Genomic DNA, 26961 nt, shown 5'->3' with positions numbered 1-26961 from the left:
AGATTGACAACTTCTACGACAAGAACTCTCATTACTATTATTTTTGTCAAGTTTTCTATTGAAATGATATGTATATACATGTTGAGCTTATTAATGCATTTTCATATTTGCTCAGACAGGTAGGGAAGGAAAAACACCATAAGAGTGCTTTTGGCCATTCCATGCAATGATTTTAAAGAACATGAGTTTCATAGAGTGCTTCAACAGTCTAGTTATTTACCTAAAGGATTTGTTAATTGAATGAATTTTTTATTCTATAAAGTTTACAATGTAATTTGTTTTTCCTTTTTTGTGTTTTTGTTTAACATTGAGTGTGCAATTTATGTTAAATGGTTAATAAGCAAATTATTTCAAGTTTTCTCATTAGGTTTAAATTTAACCATTTCATTGTTTCTTTCGAGCTTTGTGAACTAATTTTTTCAATCTTTTTTTCCTTTTTTGTTACTTAGTAAAGCATATTTCTATTTACCTTATTTTTAAATTTTTTCTAGTTCTTGTTTTTTCTTAGTGTGATAAATAATTTTGCACTTAATATATGTGTTTTGCAGATTAAACTCTAAAGTAATCTCCTGATTTTTTGTATGCAGCCAATTTAATAATTCCACAATATCACATTCTAGTCCCTTGATTATACAATATTGATAAATAATGGTCTCTTAGTGGCTAAATTGGGATCAGTTTTGTATGGTCAAAGGACTCATCCGGGCTTGGGACCGGCAACGGCAGTATTTTGTTTTGCAATTCTACATGAGGGATTACTAAGCAAGGGTAAATTTTGTTTTGCAATTCTACATGAGGGATTATTTTGGATCAATTTTTGTAAAATTAGAATTGTGTACTTCAGGACTAAATTGACCAGGCATGAATAGTCTGGGAAGTATTTTGGGATTCTAATCTTTCGTTTTGCCAAACACATTTCATGATTTGTGATGCTATTCGTGTTTTCATTATTTGAGTTTTAACTATCTTTGTAAATGCTAGCTCTTGTAGATATAGCAATTTGAATTAGTCTTTTTATGAGGTTTATATTATAAATTGAATTTTATTTTTTATACTGTCTTAAATTCCAAAGAAGAATACAAAAAGACTAATCCAAATCATTATTGATTTGAATTATTTCTATACATTAAAAATGCTTCATGTATTATGGCCTTTTATAACTGCTGTTTTATAACTTGGAAAATTAAGAGCCTTGCTTCCTTCTTTTTGTGTAGGATAATTTCGACTCCTACCCTTATACAGCCTTTTGTTTAGAGTGTAACGTTATACTGTCCAACCCATAGGCCAAAAAAGCTTTAATGAGTTGTCATGCTTATTTGGCATAGGGATTTGGTGTGATATACAGTCACATGAGGGCATTAAAGTTTTTCTCTATTTTTACTCTTTTTGCTAGCTTTTTTTTTTGGGTTTTGCGTTGGTCAGCATAGCATTTCCCCTGTTGTAGTATGGGTTTTTGTGACATAATAGAAAGTGGTCCTTTAAACAATGTTCCCTGCTGTTATCTGTTCCAAGTACTTTGGAATTTGAAGTTGTACCATTTCAGTTCTCATTATGTTTTGAATTCTGATTAATGGTTAATGATTGTTCAATTATCCACTTGTTGGCTTGCAGAATCTCTGAAGTTCTGCTAGTGTCGTCAGATTTATTTAATGTGTGCATATTGTCTTTGGGAAAGTCTATGAAGTTACTGTTCATGCTTGGGAAAGTTTGCATGAAGTCCCGCTTTGCACCCTACAAAAAATTATATTGTAAACTAATGCAGATATGCTATCTATGTTTGTTATAATACTCTTAAAGGATGTTTTCCCCTTGATTTTCTTGTTCTGTCCATGTTTTTTTAAATGAATCCAATTCATTTTATTTTCTTACCTTAGATTCAAGTCCCATGCTGAGAAATGGAGAGACTGGAGATTGGATAGGAACATTTGAAGGGCATAAGGGTGCGGTTTGGTGCTGTTGCCTTGACATTAATGCCTTGCGTGCTGCTTCAGCTTCTGCTGATTTTTCAGCGTATGAAGATTCTTACTTCAAGCACTTCTCTTCATTTGATTTGGAACAGCAATATTTTTCAACTTTTTACATGAACACTTGATCATTTCTTTGCATTTTGTAGATTTATTATCTTTTAAGATGATTAGTTCTAATTTATTGAGACATTATAGCTGCTTAATTGCCGAGTATTACTTTTTTAAACTTGAAAATGTTTTACGTCCATTGCATTTTGTAGTTTTTTAATAAATTTGAATGATCATAAGTTGGTTCCAATTATTTCAGGAAAGTCTGGGATGCTCTAACTGGTGATGAATTGCATTCTTTTGAACACAAACACATTGTTCGTGCATGTGCCTTTTCTGAGGTACATACTGGCTATTGTTTTTACTGGGTTTAATATGTATTCTACTATTCATTTTGCTCTTTTCGTTGTTGTTATATTTGTCCTGTGTTTTTCTTCTTTCTGCTAAGAAGTCTGCCAATCCTTGTTTCCGATTCTTTTATACCGTTAAGTTCAGAACATTCTTTTCACAAATATTGAAGTATAAATCTCATTGTGTGGTTGGTTAAAAGATTCTGTGCATCTGATTCATTAATAGATCCAAGCCTCCCATGTTTTTTAATTCCGAAATAGCAAGAAAGCAGTTATTTTTCATGCAAGCGATTGGAGCATTGCCTCGACTGTACTCTAGGGTCTCGTCTTTGAGTCGTGAAAACAACTCCTTTGCAAATTGAAAGGATAGGCACTCCATTCATCAACTCCTCCCTTAACCTTGAACTTTTGGGTGCCCTTTGCCATGGGTATGCATGTTTTGTTGTCAATGCTCATGTGGAAGCGTGAAATAAATAGAGGCATGCTACTTATCTCAAAAGTTCAAAAACCATTACAATGCGAAAATGGAGATCATGTTCTTCTGAAATTTTCATTTAGATTCCATACAAGTAGCCTTAAAGAAATGATAGCTCTTTGGGATTTTTTCGGCCTGCCTTCAATGCAAGTTTTCTTTGTTTAGGAGACATGCGGAGCATTTTTTTTCCTTCACGAAAAATGCTGCTCGAGATCAATTTTTTAATGCAAAGGGGAGGGAAAAATAATCTTACATCTGAAGTGAAATAAAACTTGAGTTCCTAATATACTGTTGGTTGCATTTATGCATTTGCTTATGCTTTTGGTTTAATCAATGTTCATTCATGAGTGTTTTGGGCTTAACTCAAACTACTGTTATCTAATCCTTTTAAGATGTGCTATTAGAACTGATGAATGATAATATGATCATAAGTTGCATTTAGCTTCTGTGAATTTTGGCACTTTCTGTATGGTCAAGAAGGCTAGATAGCGGGCTCCATATGGTTAATTGACTTCTTGGTATTTAACATTTGATGTTTTTAAAAACTTTTATTTGAGGATTAATCTTGCTTCATATGAGGAAGAAGTTGTTTAAATGCATATGAAAATGGAGAATTGTCCCACATCTTAAGTGAAACGGTAATTGAGTTTATAATATGTTAATTATGGCCCTTGCTAGTTAAGCTTTTGGCTCTCTAGGTATTTTCTTCACTTGCATTTTAGGTTCAACTTGGGCCCTCCATGTTACATTTTCATAACTCCAATAACTTTATTTCTTTTATTAAATTACGGGCCTAAATTGATGTTATCTTGACATTTCTTTTGAGTTCAAGCTTTACTTTGATATTGTATTTTTGTTTAATCTTTTTTTCTGGAGAACAATGTTGACGGTTCCTCTTTCATGATCTCTTTTATTACTTGTCCTAGCATCATTTTTTCTCATGGTTGCAGGATACCCAAATGCTTCTAACTGGTGGTTTTGAAAAGATTTTACGTTTATTTGATTTGAATCGGCCAGATGCTCCACCAAGGGAAATTGATAAATCACCTGGTCCCATCAGAACTGTAGCATGGTTGCATAGTGATCAAACAATCTTAAGTTCATGCACTGAATTAGGTGGCGTGAGGTATTGCAATTTTCAGTATGTTTTACTTATTTTTTGACTAGTTTCTTACCACTTATACATTCAGTGCAAATTTTCTGTCTATACCTTGCATATTTTAATGTTTCTTCTATATCTTTGTTAGTTTATATGTTTCCTTTGTGGTGAATGGGATAAATGGGGTGGAGAAGCTCATGGTGCTAGGGTTATGTTTTGAGAGTAGAACCCTAGCATGGTTTTAGTGAAGGGAGGCTAGATATCTGACTGTTCGTGGGAGAAATTTAAAGATTGTGTGTTGGAACGTTTCTGAGATATTCGAGAAGGAGACCTATATGAACAATTCTATGTCTTGACTCAAGAGGGCACTGTCATGGAATATTGGTAGAGATTCAAGCTATTATCGGACAATTGGGAATTTTTGAATCAGAATTGAAGGGGAACTTTATGAAGGGCCTAAAGCCTGACATTTGGGCAATACTCTGATTATTGAGACTACGGAGATTGAGGGAGACGATGGAGCTCACCCATATGGTGGAAGGCAAGAACTAGATGATGAGGACGAGAACCAGATGAAGATAACCAACAAAAGTGTCACCACAGGAGGATTCCACAAGTGTATCTTGACGACCATAACAACAAGGACCCAAACGACGTCATTTCAAAAGGAGACGCTGAAGGAGAGGAATACGGGTTCTTGGGGTCAAATTTAAGCGCCTCACAGAGACAGAGGTGCAGAGCAAGAGGATAAAAAGATTATGTTTCCAATGTGATGAGAAGTATGCTCTCAGCCACCGATGCAAGGATCACACACTTCAGGTCCTTTTAGTTTGTCATAGGGTGGAGGCAGATAGCGGAGTCGGAGGAGGAAATGGTGGAGGGAAAGGAACACTTACACTTGAATGTAGCAGAAGCATTTAATTACATCGGGAAGATGAAGGGTTTGTTCGGGGAGCAGCCGGTAGTGGTGGAAGTGGGACCACTCACTATTTCGTCTCAAATTGAATCGTCGACAAGTTGGGGTTGAAGCTGGTAGATATAGGAAGCTTTGAGGTCATGATGGGGAAAGAGAAGGTGGAGAAAAGCCGAGGAATTTGCAGGGGATTGGCGTTGATACTACACGACCTATAGGCGGTAGAGGATTTCATTCTCTTTGATTTGGGAAGCATCGACGTATTTCTGGGAATGAAGTAGCTACAGATGATTGGAGAGACAAAGGTGGATTGGAAATCATCGATGATGGAGATTCGGGTGGAGGGTAGGAGGGTGGGACTATTTGGTGAAGTTGTAGAGTATAGAGGAGATCCAGGATCCCGGGTCAACAGCTTCCCGAGGGTGTTCAACAACTTCTGCGTGAATTTTCCAACATCTTTCAACATCGCAGAGGGTTACCGACATTGAGGGAGCACGAGGATATCATTGCATTGAAGGAGGGTTTTTTTCTTATCAGTGTCATACTATACCAATATCTTCAGGTTCAGAATGATGAGATAGTGAGATTAATCAGGGGGATGCTCGAAGCAGGGATGATTAGTGAGTTGCTCGAAGCAGGGATTATCATGCTCATTGTGAGCCCTTTGTTTGTTTCAGTTCTATTGGTGAAGAAAAAAATGGTAGCTACAGATTCTGTGGGGACTATAAAGCGTTGAACAAGGAAATTGTACCAGAGAAGTTTCCCATTCCGGTGTTTAACGAGCTATTAAACGAACTTTTTGGAGCATTCTTCTGCTCAAAGATCGATATGAAGTCGGGATCCATGAGATCCGGATGAACTCAATTGATGCACAAGACAAGCATTCATGACTCATGAAAGACATTACGGGTTGACCTTACTAACACTTCGACCACATTTTCTTATCTCATGTACAGGGTTTTCCAGCATTATCTCAGGATATTAGTCCTGGTATATTTTTTTATAACATTATGATCTACAGTCATACGGAGATGGAGCATATGGTACACTTGAGGGCAATATTGGAGACGTTGAGAAAGCATCAATTGTATGCCAACATGAAGAAGTGCTCATTTGCACATTACACGTAGGAGCACCAAAGACTATCTCAGTCACTACTGTGATCATATGGGAAGTTGCTTGTTTGCATGGTGTTCCTGAATCTATTGCATTAAATAGGGACAAGGTGGTCCTCAAATATTTCTGGAAGGAACTGTTTAGATTACAAGGGACAATACTAAAAAGGACTAGAACATATCATCCCCAAATAAATGGCCAGGCAGAGGTCGTCTACACGAGTGTGGAGACATGCTTGTGCTGTTTTGTATCAAATACGTAGAAGCTGCGGGCAAGGTGGATTGCTTATGCTGAGTAGTGGTACAATACTTCATACCATACTGTAACATGGATCACTCCTTTCAGGGTTTTGTAAAACATGATCTACCTCACTTGATACATTATGAGCATAGTCTGACACCAGTCCAATGTGGATCAGTACTTGGAATAGAGGGACATAATATTGTAGAACTCAAAGGATATCTACTGAGGGTGAAAAGACTTGTGAACATAGGAAGAAGGTACATTTTGAGCCCGGACGTGATTTATTTGAAGCTAAGATCTTAATGATAAAAGACATTGGCCTGGAGTAGAAGAGAGCTCTCCACACATCATTTGGACCCTATGAGTTTGTGGCATGCATTGAGACCATGACATATCATTTGAGGCTACCATCGTCATCATCATTGTATCTAATGTTTAATGTTTTACAGTTGACACATGCTATTGGAGACCACACCAATCGTCTTCACTACTTCTGACGCTCACGGAAGACATGGAGGTGGCTTTGAAACCTTGGAGGTAGATTGGTGCATCGAAGAGTGAGAAAAGCAAAGGAGGTGCTTGAGTGGAAAGATCTGTCATAGTATGAGCAATGTGGGAGCCTTATGAAATGATACGAAAACAGTTTTCATCATTCCACCTTGAGGACAAGGTGTTCCTTTGGGAGGGAAATATTGTTATGCCATTGATCCACGAGGTGTCGTTCTGGACTCAGTTGACTGACCCACCCTAATCAACAACCAACCAATCAGGTCAGCAAGAAGTGGCAGAAAGCCTTTCCGGCTGGGAAGATTCCAGTGCCTGGGTGGGGCCCACCAGGGCTCTAATCACGTATACCAGGAGAAGAAATTATGGAGTTTTACCCTCTAATTGTCTGCAATTTATTTGTTGATTTTGACTTCGATGCGTATCATATACCTTCTTAATATTGCCCATGTTCTTAAAACAAGCACCATCATCCTCCAATTTTTTGCTCACTTATCCATTCATCGGTATCACACATCTATCATTTCTCCAATATAGCATTTTCATAGTTTTGTTGTTTTTTTTAATCATCGTTATTAATCCCAAGCACAATAAGATGATTTGAAGTTTATTGTTAGTTTGGTCATTGATTCTTTGTCAAAATGCTTAAAATAAAACATAATTTGATTTTTCAGGGTTGGGTGTTATATTTGGGCTAATAACCTAAGGTTTATTTTTTATGTTTTGGATTCCTGTAGTTTTCTCTTTTATTGTGTTTCTTGCGAAGTCTAGGATTTGTGGAGGGTCGATCTTCCTCTCGAATTATAGTTCACTTTCTTTATCTTATTTGTTTGCTTGAATATTAGTAAAATTAGCTCTAATATGGTTTTACCCTCTAATTGTCTGCAATTTATTTGTTGATTTTGACTTCGATGCGTATCATATACCTTCTTAATATTGCCCATGTTCTTAAAACAAGCACCATCATCCTCCAATTTTTTGCTCACTTATCCATTCATCGGTATCACACATCTATCATTTCTCCAATATAGCATTTTCATAGTTTTGTTGTTTTTTTTAATCATCGTTATTAATCCCAAGCACAATAAGATGATTTGAAGTTTATTGTTAGTTTGGTCATTGATTCTTTGTCAAAATGCTTAAAATAAAACATAATTTGATTTTTCAGTGTTGGCATACTCCAAATAAGCAAAGCTTATGAACTATAACTTTATTAAAGTGGATAAGGGTATCACCTATAACTGTACGCCATAACTTTGCTTATTTATGATGAGAATGACAAGGTTGATTATTGACAATTGATGCATCAAAACTAAAGTCAACTAAGTGAAAATGGCCAAGTTGTTATCATGTTTAAAATTAATATAAGATTTCGTAATGAATTTTTTTTGGTGTTTTTTCCTTTTTTTGGTGTGTGTGTGGATTGAGATAGACACACTCATATAATAAGTGATGTTAAATTGTAAGAGAAGTTATTCTTTATTTCGTCATGGTTTGCAATAGCGAAAACTTAAATAAAAAAGAGGGCATGCTTAGTTTCAAAACAAGAGTTTTTAAATCATAATATTCATTTATTAGAAGGAAATTAAAATGTTTTTTGAAGATTGTAAGGTGGTTCCAAAAAAATGTTTGAGCACATAACCTTGAGTAATAGTTAATGTATATATTAATAGTAGAAAATCTAATTAAAAAAATCATTGTTTGTCCAAGTCCTGATTTGAGTCATATACTGTGATTTATCTCTCATTATTCCCCAATAAAAGGAATCATTGTTTTAAAATAGTATTGTATATTTATAAGGTGGGAAATTAAAATTCCAAGGTAGTTTGTTTAGACGAGAGAACTTTAAAGGTAGTTTAAAATTGATGCAATAAAATAGATAATTGTATTAATAAAAAGAGGTTTTTGAAGTTGAATCAAATTTGGTATGATGTTAAATGGCTAATTATATTAATAAGATTATTATATAAATTTTAAAAGAGTATAGATATAAATCATACAGGGTTGTCAATAGATGACTCGACTCAATGGGTTCAGGTTGACGTGGCTATTATTTTGGTTAGCTTAGGGTCAAAAAGGTTGTCCAATTATTATTTGGGTCAAGTTCATGTTGACCTCTAATTAACCTAAGTTAACTCAATCACTATTTTGGTTTGGGCTATGTAGGTTTGGTTGAGTTTATTGAGTTAAATAGGTCATCTTTGAGTTATTTGGGTCGTGATAATCTAAAAACATTGCATGATCCATATGTTAAGCAAGTTGGGTTAGGCTGGCTTAAGTTGATTTGGATTAGGGTCAAATATTTTGATCCATATAATAAATTATTTGGGTTAGTCCCGAGCTTGACTGACAACTCCCAAATCTTGCATAAGGAAACATGGTTGAGTAAGTAGGTACAATATATCATGGTAAAAAATTGCTTTTAAAGATTATTGAAATTTAAATATGATTGAAACATAATATCATTATGTCTACAAAGAGCATTATAAACAAATTCTAAGTTACAACTTTTGATGATTTTATTTTGTGCAGGTGCGTAGGAGAAATAGGATAAATAGAGTATAAGTGTAAAGAAAGGAGATCCAAGAACTTGATCTGGTTAAATGTGGTAAGTGGAGAAAAAATGATTACTGGAAGCAAAAAAATGTGATAATATATAATGTAATTTTAATTTTGTGAAAATGGTATTATTTTTTAATTTTTAGAAAATGATGAGACCAGCTAGACCTGATTTTTCTATTAGTTTAAATAGTTGAGCACGATACCATAAATGATATATTATCTTGAATGATGAACATATCACTATTTGTATGCTTAACTATCTAAACTTAAAAATTTATGCCTCTATTTTGGTCTGCGAAATTTTTAGCCGATAAATTCTCCTATTTAATATACAAATTAGACAAGGTTTAAATTAATATGGGTTCTTAATTCCCTATAGAGGCAAACCCCTATAGTTAATTACATCTTAGGCAACTAAAGTCACCTAAGAAAACTCTCGATTAAGATCGGGGTTTCGTTTTCCAGAATTCAACGTTTAAGTTTTCTAGATTGTTTATAGTGATCATAAGAAAATCAACTGAATAGGTTCAAATAGGAACAGTTATTTCTGGAATTCAAAGGAGCGAAAAGTAGGAGATGTCGAAAATACTGAAGAATATTCAGTGACATCTCAAACTAACCTATGGTTTGGTTTTACATTTTTGAAAATGAAATTATGTGATGCTTCAGTCCTGTAAATTATTTAGTTATTCGAGACTTGTGTCTGCATGTCATATGCAAATAACCCGAGAAAATGTGAGGATTTATGTCGTACCGAACGACGACCTCAGAATCCTAAAAAGTTTAGGACTTATATCATACGATATAAAATCATAGAAAGTCCTAAAAGATAGTGTATGAGGGTTTACGCCGTGCTTGACGAACAAACTCGACGTCCTATGGGTGTGTTATTTAAATCTATCGAAGCCAAGGTGAAGCTCCTCCTGCCGCTTCCTGTCGTAGTCTCAACCGTTGCTCGAAGATGAATCTTCACTCGACCACGTCGACGCCTCGTCCCGAGAAAAGGATAAAAAAAACATGTCTCGAACGACCTGTCCTAGGGGATTGTATCAATATGCTAAAAGGTAGTAACTAAAAGCAAGAGTACATACGAATGTATACAATATAGTGCAGTAAAGAAAGAAAAAGAAGCTATGTAACGAAGTACGGTAAAAAAAAAGTACAAAGAATATGCGGAAAGGTATAGTATAATATAAAAGAAAAGAAATGTACAGTAAAAAAAGAACTATGTAGCAGGAAAAGTAAAGAAACTGAAAAAATTAAAGGTGTACCTGGTTAATTCTGCTGATGCTACAAAACATATTACAATTGCATAATATAAAGGGGTTAGATAAATATTTGCAGATTATAAAAGAAAGACTAAATGATAAGCATATGAAAATTTAAAGTGGGATATATGATTTTAATTTGGAGTTAGACTCGGACTAAACTTCTCTTTTTTTTTTTTTATTTCTGGATCCCCCAGGCCACTGATATATCGAAGTCAACCTAACAATATCAACTAGAAGTCACCAACGAATCACTCCTAGAGTCGGGTAACCCTAAACCCTATCATTTAATGGATTAGTGAACCCAAATAACATCTGAACTTATCTGATTAAAGGTATAATGTACCCATGTGAGATAGCATCTGAACTTATCGGGGTGCGGTGCGTCTATATGTGATATTAGGATAACTGATGGATAGTATCTGAACTTACCAATCAACAGTTTACAGTGGGGATGTCTAATAGGTGGTATTTGTTGTATAGTATCTAAACTTATCAATTAAAGGTGTGTAGTGTATCTATGTGGGGTGTATTAGATGTATTATTTGGTACATGAAGTGTTTTAAATTTATCAATCAAGAATGTGATGTATTTATATGAGGTGTATGAAGGGTGATATGTGATATGTGGAGTGTATATGTAGGCGGTATCACATGTATATATGTATTAATCAATGTGTGGTGTTTATGGTGCAGTGTCGTATCTGATCTCTTTTAGTGAGTGTAGTATCTGTGTAAGATTTGTAGTATCCGTTCTTTTCACAAGTGTGGTATCTGTGTGGTATCTGTAGTATTTGTCGTGTAAGGTGTGATGTGTAATATATATTGTGTAGTGTTTTCTATTGTGTATCGTGGCATTTCTTGTGTAGTATCTAAACTTATCAATTAAAGGTGTGTAGTCTATCTATGTGTGGTGTATGAAATGTATTATATGATACGTGGAGTGTATATGCGTGTGATATCAAATGTATATATACTAGTCAGTGTGTAGTATCTATGGCGTGGTGTTTGTTATTTTGTAAATGTGGCATCTGTCGTTTTGTGGATATAGTATCTGCTCTTTTGTAATTACCAGTCTCAATCTCAAACCTTTTGAGGAAGGGTTAGGGTTACCGATGACTTAAGAGAATGAAAGGGCATCTTACTAATTGAATATCGATTCTATATTTTCAGCCATAAAAAAAACTGATTAGTGGTTCTTTGCATCTTTGTCTGTTACCCCGCATTTCAAATTTATAGGCCACTTTGATGTTTCATATGCTTATCAAACCAATTTGCCTATTTTATGTTTAATTTCGAACAATGTAACATATACTTGCCAAACAAATGAAAACTTGTTGCTTAAGTAGTGTAAGGAAGAGGAACAAATTCCATGTATGTCTTAAGTGCAACGTTACGTACAATATTTAAATCATCTTAAATGCATCGTGTATATGTATGTCAAGTTTGAAGAGTGAACAACAATGCAACTTATCCGTATTCCATGTCCCAATAACAATCTTCATATATTAACTTTTGTTGTTCGAACCCTAAAATATCTTGTAGCATCATCGTTATTTTGAGGATTCAAGTCGCAAACAAACATATATAAATGCTCTACGTGTGAATGTATAACCAATATGAAGGTAACACAATATACCACAATATAAACTATCATCGAAATTTGATATAGAATCCAATCATTCATATATGTAACTTATCTATTATAATATGATTCACTAATTCCAACTATTAAGCTTTCAATACATGTCTCTGTCACCCATCTCTGTCACTCATCTCTGTTTATACCAGGTAATAAGAATTAGATTATCAAACATAAAGGTTTCCAGCCGCAGGTAGTAAGCCACAATATTCCGAAATATAGCAAAGGAAATTTAGCCACAGTTCTTTCTGCAATATTAAAATATAAAGTAAAAAAAAAAAGAAAACTAGATATCATTATTACACATGCCCAAATCGTAAAACTAAGCTAGCTGCTCTTGATATCATGCAATGGAGCTGTCAATTATGAGATGATAATTTATACATTTCTGCAGGTGTTAAGTCATTGTTTGTCTCATATTTCCCTCAACATTAATACTCATAAATGCCGCATGATTTATTTCATTTCGGTGATTCAGCAAACATTTTCACAGAAGTTTATGGATAATATTTTCTAGGAAGCTTTACATGCATGACACTCAATTCTTAAGCACATATACATCCCATACTTTAGACTTTAATCTATATATATGGCACATTTTCTATAATCGAGACTGCATACTTAAAAAAAAAAGAGAAAGGTCAAGATGGCAATAACTTTTTATATGATAAAAAAAAATTAGATGGCATAAATATAAAACAATTTGGTGTTGGGTTTACAAATATGTGTAGAAATTAGGTGGTATATATGTAAAATTTTCATTAAATTTAATGGAATATTTGAAGCAGAAATCCAGTAAAGGTGTATGAAAAGAAACAATAATATGTCCTCTAAACAAGTTCTCCTCTAGTAATTTATAATATCGAGCAAGGAAGAATATTAAAAGAATATCTAAATCCACGGTAAGCATGCTTGGGATGAAAGGTGACTAAACTCATGAAATTAATATAGATCTTATATATAGAGCTTATGATCACTCCACATATGAACATATATAAAAATCAAACCAAATTCTAGCTACTTAAGGAGATAACAATTCATAATCTCAAAATCAATTCGATTCGGATTTCATAATGTAACAAGGATTAATAAAATTTTCTTTTAAAACAGAGAAAGCAAAGAAGAAAGAAAAGAAGAAAGAAAGGAAGAAAGAAAAAAAAATACTTCCAATGCTTAATAGTTTGAAGCCAAAACCCGCAAGGAAGCTAAACTTCCTGCTAAGCAATCAAATGATATAAACTGAATATGAAAATAATTTTGAAAACATGAATCAAGCCAAGAACTCGTATAGGATAGGAGGCTTTTTTACAAAACATAAAAAAAAAACTGCAGCTAAGGTAAAAGAGAATCGAAAGGAAGCTTGTGAAATTTATATAAGGTCTGCAAAATTCTAAATCCTCAATGGAAGTTTCCTTATAAGTCCTTTTTATCTTTAAAAGAAAAGAAATCAGGGCTAACTCAAATAACTAATTGTAATCACCACATTTCAACCTGCCTTTCTTTTTTTCTTGGAATTAAAACCACATTTAAGATCTGTGAATGAGTTTAAGAGAGGAAAGGAAAACTTCAAGTTCTACAAGAAAATCAGAAGAAACCCTCTCAAATAACCAAATATAATTCTAAGGAGATACGAGAATTTCCATCTACTTCATGTTACTATAGTACAAATCCATCACATGAATATATTCTCATATAAATGCCTTTCTAAAGTCAAGAATCCCTTTGGGGCAGCCAAAAAAAAAAAAGAACTTACTTCCAGAAAGTATAAAGAAAACCTCGAAGCAGCAATGAAAGTTTCAAATCGCACGAGTGAATCACTAGCGAACCGATGGACCAATATCAACCTCCAGAGAAGAATGAAGAAACAAAACCAAGTGAGACTTCTCAAAATCTCCCGAGCGAAAACATCAACAACCAAATCTTCCCCTCAAAGGGGTATTTATAGGCAAAAATGAGAATGGCTCACCGACGGTGAGCATCGAGGCGGTGAGGAGAATCACCTGAAAAGAATGAAAAAGCCACCAAAGCCAAGAGAAGGAAGGTTACTAGATCTTTTGGGCGGGAAAAATCGTTAGAGAAGGGTTACCGGCAAAGCGACCGACGGCGAAAGTCGGTTAAGGCTAGCGAGGAAAGAGATGACCGGAGAACTGGAAGGAAGTTTCGAGATTCAGTCAAGAGAAGAGGGGGAGAAAAAAAAATGGTTCGGCTAGAGCAAGAAAGACGGGAAAAGGAAACAGTGTGAGATATTTCTCCTCTCTTTTTAATTAAATTTACTAAATAATAAAAAAAATATTATTTTATTCAAAAATTTTCAATTCATACACAACTTATCTCGATTTGAAACCCTATCAATATATATGTTATTACCGACGCAGTCCGTTTCATCATCTGAGGTCACCAGGACAAGTTTGTCGAATATCGTACAAATTTAACTTTAATTCACGTGTGTTGCGATAAGAGAAGTTAATTTGGTCAAATCAGAGATATTTAACGAGTATATCATTGACCAGTCCTCACATAAGCGAAAACCAAAGTAAAGTAAACTGCTCGCGGCAGAAAGTCGAACGCCGTGAGGTCCACCTATGTCTTTCAAGTTCCTATAGGAGTTCAATTTGAGCTTTGATATGTCAGCTTTTGAATCGACTCAATCGAATGTTGAGGATCTGAAACCGTCCATATAAAGCTTCAAAGAGCGGAGAAATGACTTGAATTTTTAAGTGGTGTGGGTTCCAATCTAGTCCTCTAGGAGAGTCAAAATATAAAAAATCCTAAGGCTAGATTCTAGCGTATCTAAAGAAAGGAAAAGGAATACCTCAAAATTGAGGTCAACAATAGTAACTAAGGCTAGGGAAATAATGGGAAAGAAGATTTAAGACCCTTAAGTAGATATTGTAATGTGAAAAAGGTAATGAGATCATTGTTGGCTCTCAAGACATTTATAAATGATTTAAATATTATTTCAAGTGCATAACGAATGATATTTTTCAAGGAAAAAATTACTTAGAAGTGCTAATTGAACTAAATCATGATGCGTACAATAGATTCATCTAAAAATAGTGAAGCTAGCATTCTAAAAATTGCATGAAACTAAAATTTAGATCTATGTAAAATACTGTTATTTGGATTCTTATGGGATGTATATTTGGGTTCTCTACACAACATAACTCTTTTATTAAAATCCTAAAAAAAAATCCTAAAAGACATGATATCAAATTAGAGGAATCATTTTTTTTTCAATTTTTAACAATTAATGAGATCTATACCCTTTAAAATGTTCTCAAGGAAACAAATTTATGAGTTATGTAATTAAACTTTGGGATGGTGTAATAGATCACATGCTTAGAAGTTGCAGACTTGATCAATTTGGTTCTGTTCAAAGAAGATCTGCTCTCGAATCGATACTTGTGCTAAAGCAATTAAAAACTTTAGAATAATTTTTTGGATGTGCATGGATCTTGAAAATATACAATCAAGTGGCGAACAAATTTTGTGAGGGATCATTAAATAAAAAATGTGTGTAAAATTGATGTTAAAAAATTGAATTTATTAAAAATTTTACCTGATCATTCGAAGATTAAGTTTAGAATAAGCTGTGAAATGATATTCAAGGATTTTAGTCATAATACGATGAGATTAAGGGCATATTTGCTTCAGCTGTGGTAGAGAAGAAGTTGCCATAGGAAAGCAGTTTGTAGAAAGCTTGTGAGATTATAGAGTTGAAGCTGTTTGGTTTCACCTGTGTTGCAGTGCCACATCTCTTGTTTGTACAAATTGTTTTGTGATTGTTTTATCATCAAGACAAAAAATAAGCTTATCATTATTTTATTAAAACGTAGGGAGATTAACGTTTATACTGAAAAAGATGGCCAACAAAGAGAATACCTCGCAATGAGATTATTGTGCTGCATTGATATCTTATTGCAATAATTGTGGTTTGCAGGTTATGGGATGTACGCAGTGGAAAAATCATCCAAACTTTGGAAACGACGTCTCCCGTCACGAGTGCTGAAGTCAGTCAAGACGGACGTTACATCACAACTGCCGACGGCTCAACTGTAAAATTCTGGGATGCAAATCAGTGAGTTACCAACCGTTTTGGTAATGTTACATTCTTGAACATCATTCCTTTACTATTATGCTAAAACAATGTGATGCATCTTACTTCTCAGTTTTGGGCTCGTGAAAAGCCACACAATGCCATGCAACGTTGAATCTGCTTCGCTTGAACCCAAGTTTGGCAACAAATTCGTTGCTGGCGGAGAGGACATGTGGGTTCGCATCTTCGATTTCCACACCGGTGAAGAAACTGGTGAGCTTACATCAAATGCCAGCATATGAGGTTTTGATTAGAGAGGTTATGGCTATGCTGGCCAGGTTTGAATTCACATAGCTCTTGTTTTATGTTATAGGATGCAACAAAGGTCACCATGGCCCTGTCCACTGTGTACGTTTCTCTCCTGGTGGTGAATCTTTTGCATCAGGTTCTGAGGATGGAACTGTCAGAATATGGCAGACAGGTCCAGTTGCAGTGGATAAGGAGTCTTCCGGTGCTGATGGAGCTTCTGGAAACATTAAGATTGGTGTAAACGAAGTTGCGCGCAGAGTCGAGGGAATTCATGTCTTCGATGATGGCAAGGCGGAGAACATCGAGGCCAGCGCAGACTCCTAAAATGCCTGTGGTTCGGCACAAATCCTAAATTCCTTGTATTGATCCTACTAAACCTTGCCACTACAGTTGAAGTTCACTGTGTGGAAGTTCCTCAGCTTTGATTTTCAGTGTTTTAGGGTAGCATGCAACATCTTCATGTCTTGGAATCTCATTTAAGTCAATCTGGGGCACGGAATAAAGGGTTAAATTGTTTATATGTTACTTTTTCCAATCCTTTTAAAAGAAGTATTTGAAGCTCATTTGAATGGTGATGCTTTAAAACAACTTCAAATGAATACTCCACTTATATTTTTCAAGTTGGAAAGGATATACCCACATGCTTCTTCTTTTTTTTTTTACTCAATAAAACACTTACTAATTCAGCTATTATATAAGGCTAGAGTTGGAGTTTTAGTGCAATATTGATGGATATATACATTAAAGAGGTAACTATACTAAATTCTCAATAATATGAATATAATATATTTTTAATTACCCTTACTTCTTTAAGCTATATTATAGGTTGTTGAACAAACTCCGGAGAACAATGATGAATAAAACATACCATAAAAGCTCAATATGTGACATATATATGACTTAGGAGACTGCATGAACAAATGGATGACTTCTACTAGTAATAATACTGCCCATATATTATGTTTATCTAATTATAAAATTTTTAATAATGAGTTTATGTTATTCATGAGTTTGTTATGTTTGGATGATTCTACTAGTAATAATAAAACGATTGAAGATAATTTCTCAATATGATTTTGGTTCCATGCAAGCAATCTTGCTATGCATACTTTTTTTTTGCTAAATTCATTGGCTACATTTTCTTATAAGTCTATTTAATAGGTTCATGATCACAGTGGAGCAAATGATAAGGATCTACATGAACCAGCTTGGGAACCAAGGTGAATCATGAATACATGATCAATTTTTAATATGAATTACTATAGATTCATACTAGGTTTTGGTATGAAGGTAGAAAGATAAATACCTAGTGTGTACATTGAAGAACACATCTTCAGATGATGAGACATATTATTATAGAAATTTATATGAGATTATGCAATTACAATATCCAATTTCAATTTCTATTCAACCGTGCTAATTTGACCCGGTTTCGAATCACTTAACAAAAACACATAAGCCATATGATATCATTGGAATCAAATTAAGGAGAAAATGTGCTAAATTTGATCTTTTTATTTTAGTACAACAAGTTAATCAAGTGTTTTATCTTAAATAACCTAGAAGACTAAAAGCAAAAAAAGAGATTGGGTAGTTAAGAAGATTAGAGGTCAATTTTCAGACTTCCAATTGGTGACATGAGTAGATGATGAAAATAAAATTTAAATACAACTTCTACTGATTCATTTGAGAAAACTATATGAAGTGTTTGTTATAGTTAATATATTTCTATTTTAATCATGTAGATTTTATTTTATTTTATTTTATTTATTAATTTTTTTACTCCTTTGGATACTATAATTACACATTACTTTTGTATTTAATACGCAGAATATTTTTTTTTGCTGATCTAATAATTTAATTTCTCCTTATTACAAATGACTTCTAATGATAGTGATAAGGGCACTCATACATCAAACAAGCTAATTTTCAAGTGAAGGAAGAAGACTATTCTCCATTTTAACTCTAGAGCAGTACCACTATCGCTTTCACCAGCCTATTATTCCACAACTCTTACTGACTCCATTCAATTTTACCACTTTCATCCCCTCACAGGTTTTGGGAGTCTACATTGTCTACCACAACCACCATATATGCTCATTCACCCATGCCTACTGAGCAGGGAAGTTCCAGGACACCCAATTATGCATTTGAATTGAATTCCATGGAGATAGATAATTTATATTCATTGTTTGTTTTTTCTTTCTGATTCATGCAGTGCTAACTAACATTTGCTTTGTAGTTTCAATCCATCTAGAGAAGCAACAAAAAAAAAATCAGAGCATGATGAGGAGAAAATATGATTCTCCATATTAATCCTTGAAGAAGATTCTAATAAATTGTGTGGCATGCAATTTACTGAATTTGAGTTATTAACTAAATTCTATATACTTATATAGTATTTGTTGCTCTAGTTTTAATTATTTTAATTTTTTTTGTGTTATAAAAAAGGTTTTGGTGGTTTTAGAAGAAATTTTGAGATAAAATATGCCACATTTTCATATGAAATGTTCACATATATTCACAAATCCAAGTAATGACTTCTTTTGGATTAGAGAGAAAGTGTGAATTGAGCTTTATAAGGCTTGAGTTTCTCTTGACTATGTTCACAAAAAAAGAACTGACAAAATAAAATCGAGCATCTCGCTATGTGGGTATGTGCGGCTCGCAATACATTAGAGGCCGAGTTCCTCATGCTGAGTATAAGAGAAGATTGATAAATCATAGATAACATTTGTTAGAAAATTTTATAAACATGATTTGTTAACTTTATATGTTTAAAGAAAAAAGTGCTTAAAAGAGCACTACAGAGTTATATAGTAGAATACCTCATCACCAAGTGGACCACTAGTGGGTTGATGTAAAGGCACAAATAGCTTTTACAAGCAAAATATTAATTTTTTAAAGTATGATTCATTTGAAAATATATTATTTTTAACTTCATTACAATATTTTATAGGATGAGTACATGAGACTGAAAGAGAGCAAATTCAAAGTTCTGTAGGCGCTGGAAGTTCAAATGGACAATCTGAGTAATTATAGTTTGATGTATTGAGAGGTGTTGGAGAAGAGAAGACAAGAAGAATATGCAACTTAGATTCACAGGGTCTGGCATACGATGCATGTCATTCTTTCTATGGACATAATGCTGATTTGAATGACTATGTGGTTAGAAGTTATGTCACTACATTTGCTGAGAATATCGAGGCTCAGGCGTCCACTTAGATGAAACTCGAATGACTACTATGAAAGCAAGGATAAAGAAGATGCGTCATGCCAGACAGAGGAGATAATAAATAGTAGAGGAGCAGGAGAAGGGGGAGCAGGTGAAGGACAATGAAGTGCGTCATGCCAGACAGAGGAGATAATAAATAGTAGTAGAGGAGCAGGAGAAGGGGGAGAAGGTGAAGGACAATGAAGAAACTCAAGAGAATTAGTTTATAGTGTTATGTGCTAGTATGCGTATTCAATAATTATCTGCTTTATTTCTTTATAACAGTTTCATGAAATATTTGATTGAAATTTTCTTTTATGTCTATGTATATTTTGGTTCTCCTAATTGTGGTTATTGTAATAAGATGATTTCAACTGCAAAATTTGAATAAAATGTCAATCTTATTTGTTTCTATAATGCAGTTGCAAGTATAAAAAAGAAAATGCATTAGAAAGTCATTTTAACACTATCATTGTCGGGTCTAAAGCCCTAGATGTGAAAAGTGGAGGGTTGAGTTAGGTAGTTGACAACCAAAATAAAATTTGTTGAAAAATTATGACAAGAATCCTTTTGATCATTGTGTAAATGCTAGGGCATCCCTTAGAAGCAAAGTGCTATATGACCTAAATACAGTGAAATGCGTGCAAGGGTCACTACACTGACTCCCAAGTGTAGTGTCAAATAAGCGAGAGTTCTCATATTACAAATGGATGCAAGTAAAGAAGTAGGTCTATGAAATTAATATTAGGATAGGATCTTAAAATATATGTACTCTTGCAGGTAAATTAATGGAATTAGTTGATATTATGATTCATAGAAAGATAAATATTTTATGTATTCAAGAAATTAAATGGGACAGATAGAGGGCTAATGATATTGATATATTAAGTTTTAAACTTTGGTATTCAAGTAAGAGTCACACTAGAAATGATGTAGGTGTAATTATGGATAAGAGTTTGAAAAATAGTATTGTAAAAATTAATAGAGTTAGAGAGAAAATTATAACCCCTAAGATTATTGTTGATACTAAGATTTTTAATATTATAAGTGCTTATACTCCTCAAGTAGGTTTATATATGGATTTTTAAGAAAAATTCTGGAATGACTTAGAGGACTTAATACAAATGATACATCTTGAAGAAAGAAATTTTATTGGAGAAGATTTAAATGGACATATCGGTAGAGTGTAGAAGATTTTAGAAATATTTATGGTGACTACAGTTTTAGAGTGATTAATGAAGAAGGTATAGACATATTAGATTTTTATTTAACGTATGATTTTATTACAACTAATGTTTTATTCAAGAAAAGAGATGAGCATATTATTACTTATAAAAATGGATTCAATAAAACACAAATTAATTATTTTCTTATGAGAATAAGAGATCGTCGAGAATGTAAAAATTGTAAGATCATTCTAAGTGAAGATTTAAGTACCCAACATCGATTATTAATTCTGAATTTTAAGATGAAGAGCTATAAAATAAAGAATATTATGAATCATTATCATAAAATTAGATAGATGAACCTAAAAGACAGAAATAAAATTATTTCTGTGAGTAAACCTCAAGATTTCAAGATTTGAGATGTTCATGAAGAAACAAATTCTATGTAAGAGAAAATAGCAAACACGATTAAACAAATAAAAAAAGATGTACTTGAAAAATAAAAAAAAATTCTATAAATAAAAATAGTTGGTAGTAGAATCATAATATGCAAGAAAAAATAAAATATAAAAAATTATATTATAAATTTTTGTTTAAATATAAAAGTTTAGAGAACTAGGAAAAATATAAAATAGGTCGTATGAAGTTTAAGAGAACAATATGTGCTTCTAAAAATTCTGTTTTTAGTGATCTTTATAATAGACTAGATACTAAAAAGGATAAAAAATATATTTATAAACTAGCCAAACAAAAAGAAAAGAAAAGTAAAGTTTTAATGTAAGTAAAGTGTTTAAAAAATGAACATCTAAATGTGTTTTTCTTAGAAAACGATGTTCAACATAGGTGGGTGGGCTATTTTAATAAGTTTTTCAATGAAGTTTCTGAAAATACGATCGGCCTTAGCAATCTTAATATCATTAATAATAATAAAGTGTTTCTTTTTTACCATCATATTAGTGAAAAAGAAGTTGAGGAGGCTTTAAAGAAACCAAGTGTGGATAGTTTGCAGGACCTGATGATATCCCAATTGAAGTGTGGAAATAGTTTGGAGATTTGAGAGTTTCTTAGCTTATTAAACTCTTTAGTACTATTTTTGAAGCTAAGAAGATGCCCAAAAGGTGGAGGAAGAGTATTTTGGTCTCCATTCTGAAGAATGAAGGACATGCATATTATAGAAGAATTAAGTTGATGTGTTATACTTCAAAATTATAGAAAGGATAATTGAACATAGGTTAAGACGTCTTACAAAGATTTCTTATAATAAGTTTGGATTTATGCAAGGCATGTCTACCATTGAAGCTATATATTTGTTGAGAGATTTGATGGAGAAGTACAGATAGAATAAGGAGGATCGACATATCATTTTTATTAATTAAGAAAAAGCTTACAATAAGGTTCGAAGAGATATCCTTTGGAGAGTTCTAGAAAAGAAAGATGTTGATATGACTTATATTCAAGTCATTAAAGATACATATACTAGAGCAGTTGCTTGTGTTCGAACAAAAGGAGGATTGACCAAATATTTTCCTATTTTAGTTGGATTATATAAGGGATCGGCTTTAAGCCCATATCTTTTTGTTTTAGTTATGGATGCTCTTACTAGACTATTACAGAAGGACGTATGTTAGTTCATGCATTTTGTTGATGATATCATTCTTGTGGATAAGACTAGAGAAAAAGCTCAAAAAAAAACTTGAGTTATGGAGATCAACATTTAAGTCTAAAGGCTTTTGTTTGAGTATAACAAAAATTGAATAAATGGAATATAATTTTAGTAGTAGTAGTCCTAGTGACAGAGTTATAACTATTGGTGGTCAAATTATTAAAAGGTATGAACGCTTTAGATATCTCGAGTCTATTGTTCAAAGTGATGGTGATATAGATGGGGATGTTATTAGTAGAATTCAAGTTGATTGGTTGAAGTGGAGGAATATTTTGGGCTATTGTGTAATAGAAAAGTACTGCTTAAACTGAAAGGAAAATTTTATAAGATGATATAAGATGAATTTTATAAGATGATGGTGAGATCTGCAATGCTCTATGGCGTTGAATGCTGGCCTTTAAAAGAGAAGCATAAAATTAAGTTAAGTGTTGTCGAGATGAGAATGCTTAGGTGGGTAAGTGACTTTACACAGAGATAAAATGCTAAATGATTATATCCGTGATAGGGTTGGTGTAGCTCCAGTGGCGGACAAAATTAGAGAAAGTCGTCTTAGATGGTTTGGTCACATTAAATGTCAAACACCTGATAATCCGGTAAAAAGAGTAACTGTATTAGATTCAACTTATGTTAAAAAAGGAAGAGGTGGACCTAAAAACACTTGGGCATGTTGTATAAATAAAATCTTAATTTATTAGAATTAAATGAATATATGACACTCAATAGGACGCAATGGAGAAAAAGGATTCATACCCCACTTAGTGGGAAAAAGGCTTCTTGTTGTTATTGTTGTATAGATATTCTAACGAACTTCTAATGGCTTCTTCATTGCTTAGTTTGATAGGTAAATCATTGTGACGGATTGCCAGTCAGAAAATTTTTCAAATAATTTTTACAGATTTTCGCCAGAAATTTTATGAAAAATTTGCTAGTAGATTGTTAAGTTCTGATAGTACTTCTCACATCTAGGCCTGTTCCCAGATTAGAACAATTTTTCAACAAAGATTTCATCAAAAATCAACAGGACAAAATTAATGAGCAGTTTTTTGTTGTTGTTGAAATGCATTTTTTAATAGAAATCATAAGGTTTTTGATGAAAATATCTGCCAGAAAAGCCAAAATTTCATGTAGTTTAAGGATCACTACTGGAAATTGGAAGTAAATAATTGAATGTGTAGGAACACATCTTCTTTGTCTTAGAGGTTGATGGCTGAGAAATCTTATTTCAGAGAGAAATTCTGATATGCAATTTTTTCTTCTGCATTTCCTTTACCATCTCATAACTTAATTCAGCCATCTTAAATGAAAAGAATTGAAAAAAGAAAAAAGAAATTCTATAACCAATCAGCTAGATTATGTCAAATGTCACCTAAACATGGATTGGCTTCCATTTCCAGAATTTCAATCCTACAAATCCAAATGCATAAAACAAGAGAGAAAGGCCTGTCATGTAAAAAGAATCACTAAAAAACCCAATTTGTGGGGCATGAGTAGAACAAAATAATATGAATGAAACCTTGCCACAGGACACAAGTTTATATGTTAAAACAATACAATTAAAACAAATAGAACAGAATAGCTGGTCTGTTTGATATCAGGGCCTATATCCTCCATAACATAATAAAACATTGCTTTCTAATGAACCAATAGCCAAATCTACCCACTAAAAGCATTAAAATTTTCCTCTTCTGCTAATTCCCCAACAAACAATGACAAGAGAAACCACAAATGACACTTTTCTGAATAACTATAATGATAAAGAATAAACCCAACAAATAACAGAAGTGTAGAACGAAACCAGTATCAAGCTTCAACCGGCGCTACCTTAGGAACTGCAACCGGAAAGTTATCAATCTCATCCATCCATGGGTTCTTCTCTTTTGCAGGATTCACAGTCTTCAAAGCCTTCCATACTGCACTGTTGCACTTGAATCCAGAACCAAATGCAATCTGCCAAACAGTATCCCTCTTCTTAATCCTTCCCTTAGCTTCACTGTAAGCCAATTCATACCAAAGAGAGCTACTTGATGTGTTTCCAAATCTATAGAGTGTCATCCTCGAAGGCTCCATATGCCACTCTGAAAGCTGCAAGTTCTTCTCCAGCTCATCCAACACTGCCCTTCCACCTGCATGAATGCAAAAATGCTCGAAGGCCAGCTTAAAATCTGGGATGTATGGCTTAATCTTCATCTTGAGAAGCTTCCTCCCCACCAAAGTAGCAAAGAATAGCAACTGTTCTGACATGGGAAGGACAAGAGGACCCATAGTAGTGATGTTGGTTTTCAATGCATCACCAGCCACTGCCATCAGATCCTTTGAAAGAGAGACGCCAATCTCCCCATCAACATCTTCTTCCTGTGTCACACAAGTGTAGCACTTCTCATCAGCTCCTTTATGTGTTCGAACCGTATGAACCAACTGATACTTGGACCGCCACCGATCAGATCTCTTGTTTGATAAGAGAACTGCAGCTCCGCCCATGCGGAAAAGACAATTAGAAACAAGCATGGAGCGATTGTTGCCATAATACCAGTTCAAAGTGATGTTCTCCATGCTAACAACCAAAGCATAGGATTCTGGATTGACTTGAAGGAGCTGTTTTGCAAGATCAATTGAGATTAATCCTGCACTGCAGCCCATCCCACCCAGATTATAGCTCAAAATGTTTCCCCTGAGCTTGTAGCGGTTCACAATCATGGCAGACAGGGAAGGGGTTGGATTGAACAAGCTGCAATTCACAATCAGTATGCCTACATCCTTCGGTTTCAGATTAGTCTTTGCAAAGAGCTCATCAAGTGCACCAAACATGACAACCTCAGCTTCCTTCCTGGCCATGGCCATTGAAGGATTGGGTGGAACATTCATGATTGCTTCAGGAAGATAGGTGGATTCACCAAGGCCGGATCTTTCAATGATTTTTCGCTGGAATTCGACATTTTCTTTTGTGAATGAACCTTTCGACTGCGACATATGTACAAACAATTGGCGACTGCATTTGTTGGAGTCCTCAGGTTTATAGCAGGCGAAGTTGACGAGATAGACTGGCTTGGGGCGACTGAGGAAGTAGAGTGTGGAGAGGAAGACGAGGAGGGTGGAGCATATAATGACTGAGATGAGGTTGAAACGGAGTTGCTCCCAAAGATTATACAGGTTTTCGAGGGAGAAGGTGGAGAGATGGGCGGCCATAACTCCAACAAAGGGAACCAGGACAAGGTACATGCCATGGGCGATAAGGTAGTGGTAACCGAGCTTCACATATTTTAGCTTGACAGATTGTTTGAAGTCTGGGAGCCTACTTGAAGAAGATTTAAACCTTGAGACTTCTAGTTTTGCTTCTTCCATTGTTGAAGCTTCGAGAGTGAGGGCAAAAAGAAAGATGGGAGATGATGTAAAAGGGTCAAACTGTTAGTTTCCTTCGCTGTTTTTAAAAGTAACAACAAGTGGAAAGTTGTCTATTTTTTTACTTAATAAGAGGAATCCGAGGGAGATTACAGAGAAACAGGCCCTGCAAGTAGAGAAACAGAAGCAATAATAGATTAGTAGCTGCTTTTTCGCTGGCAACAAGGCTCAGGACAAAAGATGGGCAAATAAATAAGGAAATAAAATCACGGATCCCTGAATATGTAGCAAAATGCCATCTTTCTGAAAGAAAATTTCAGATTTAAAACACCAAATAATCCAAACAAGTCAGAATATAAAGATCAAATCGCTACTGCCTAGCAAATTTGAGATGGGTCTGTATGTAACAGCCAAAAAAAAAAAAAAGAAAGAAAGAAAAATAATTAAAAAAAACTGAATTTTGATGAGATTGAAACCAACCTCTGATCTAAAATCTCCGAACACCGCAGCGACGACGTCCCGGTGTGTTCCTCAACGCCCGAATCTCTACAACAAAGAGGAGAGATAGAGAGCTCTTTGTATCTGAAAAACGCAGTAATGGCCGGTAAGAGAATCTCTCAGCTTTACTATTACTGTCCCTCAACTTGTCTCAGCTGCGCTATGGGACGAACCTCTTAAATAGGAAGAAGGCGACAGTGAGCAGCGTTACAGCGAGACACGCGATGGCGTGTACGATGGCGGAGTGGAAAACTGCGATCTTTTTCTCTTTATTTAAAAAAGTTACAGAGTTCGGTCACCGGTCACGTTGGCGCGGCTGTTTGACTCTCTTCCTCCGCCGCTGGTGACTTCAATTTTGTATCCGTGGCGGAAAGGAGCACCTTTGTGTTCTCAGTAGGTCACCTGATCAAATTGAACTTGTATCAATATGGCTGTGAATTTTGTTTTTGTGTTCTCAGTAGGTCACCTGATCAAATTGAACTATCATATTTGTATCAATATGGCTGTGAATTTAGTTCGAAGATTGTCAATCACTCCAAAATTGTTTTGAATT

General features: G+C 34.2%; 2 protein-coding genes across 2 annotated transcripts in view; one reads left to right on the top strand and one right to left on the bottom strand.

Annotated features, from left to right (window-relative positions):
* Window positions 1-17170, top strand: part of LOC110019221 (serine-threonine kinase receptor-associated protein-like) — a 96330-nt gene extending 79160 nt beyond the window's left edge. Inside the window, exons 2-7 of the mRNA XM_020716804.1 lie at window positions 1875-2010; window positions 2275-2356; window positions 3791-3966; window positions 16127-16264; window positions 16356-16495; window positions 16596-17170. Of these exons, the coding sequence (XP_020572463.1) occupies window positions 1875-2010; window positions 2275-2356; window positions 3791-3966; window positions 16127-16264; window positions 16356-16495; window positions 16596-16855 (932 nt within the window). The 3' untranslated portion in view covers window positions 16856-17170. The remainder of the gene's footprint in view (window positions 1-1874; window positions 2011-2274; window positions 2357-3790; window positions 3967-16126; window positions 16265-16355; window positions 16496-16595) is intronic.
* A 6860-nt stretch (window positions 17171-24030) lies between these two features.
* Window positions 24031-26767, bottom strand: LOC110019290 (3-ketoacyl-CoA synthase 11-like). Its single transcript, XM_020716909.1, has 2 exons — window positions 26391-26767; window positions 24031-26076 (listed from the first exon to the last, which is right to left on the bottom strand). The coding sequence occupies exon 2, from the start codon at window positions 25911-25913 to the stop codon at window positions 24375-24377; it is 1539 nt and encodes a 512-aa protein (XP_020572568.1). The 5' UTR covers window positions 25914-26076; window positions 26391-26767; the 3' UTR covers window positions 24031-24374.
* Window positions 26768-26961: the final 194 nt, after the last annotated feature.

The sequence above is a fragment of the Phalaenopsis equestris genome, unplaced genomic scaffold (genome assembly GCF_001263595.1).
Source record: "Phalaenopsis equestris unplaced genomic scaffold, ASM126359v1 Scaffold000054, whole genome shotgun sequence".
NCBI classification, from domain to species: domain Eukaryota; kingdom Viridiplantae; phylum Streptophyta; class Magnoliopsida; order Asparagales; family Orchidaceae; genus Phalaenopsis; species Phalaenopsis equestris.
The sequence above is the reverse complement of the archived record's forward strand: the minus strand, read 5'-3'. Positions and strand labels throughout refer to the sequence as shown.

Bases quoted from the DNA above. Each gene is read 5' to 3' on its own strand.
- LOC110019290 (XM_020716909.1), bottom strand. From the start codon at position 25,913: ATGGAAGAAGCAAAACTAGAAGTCTCAAGGTTTAAATCTTCTTCAAGT.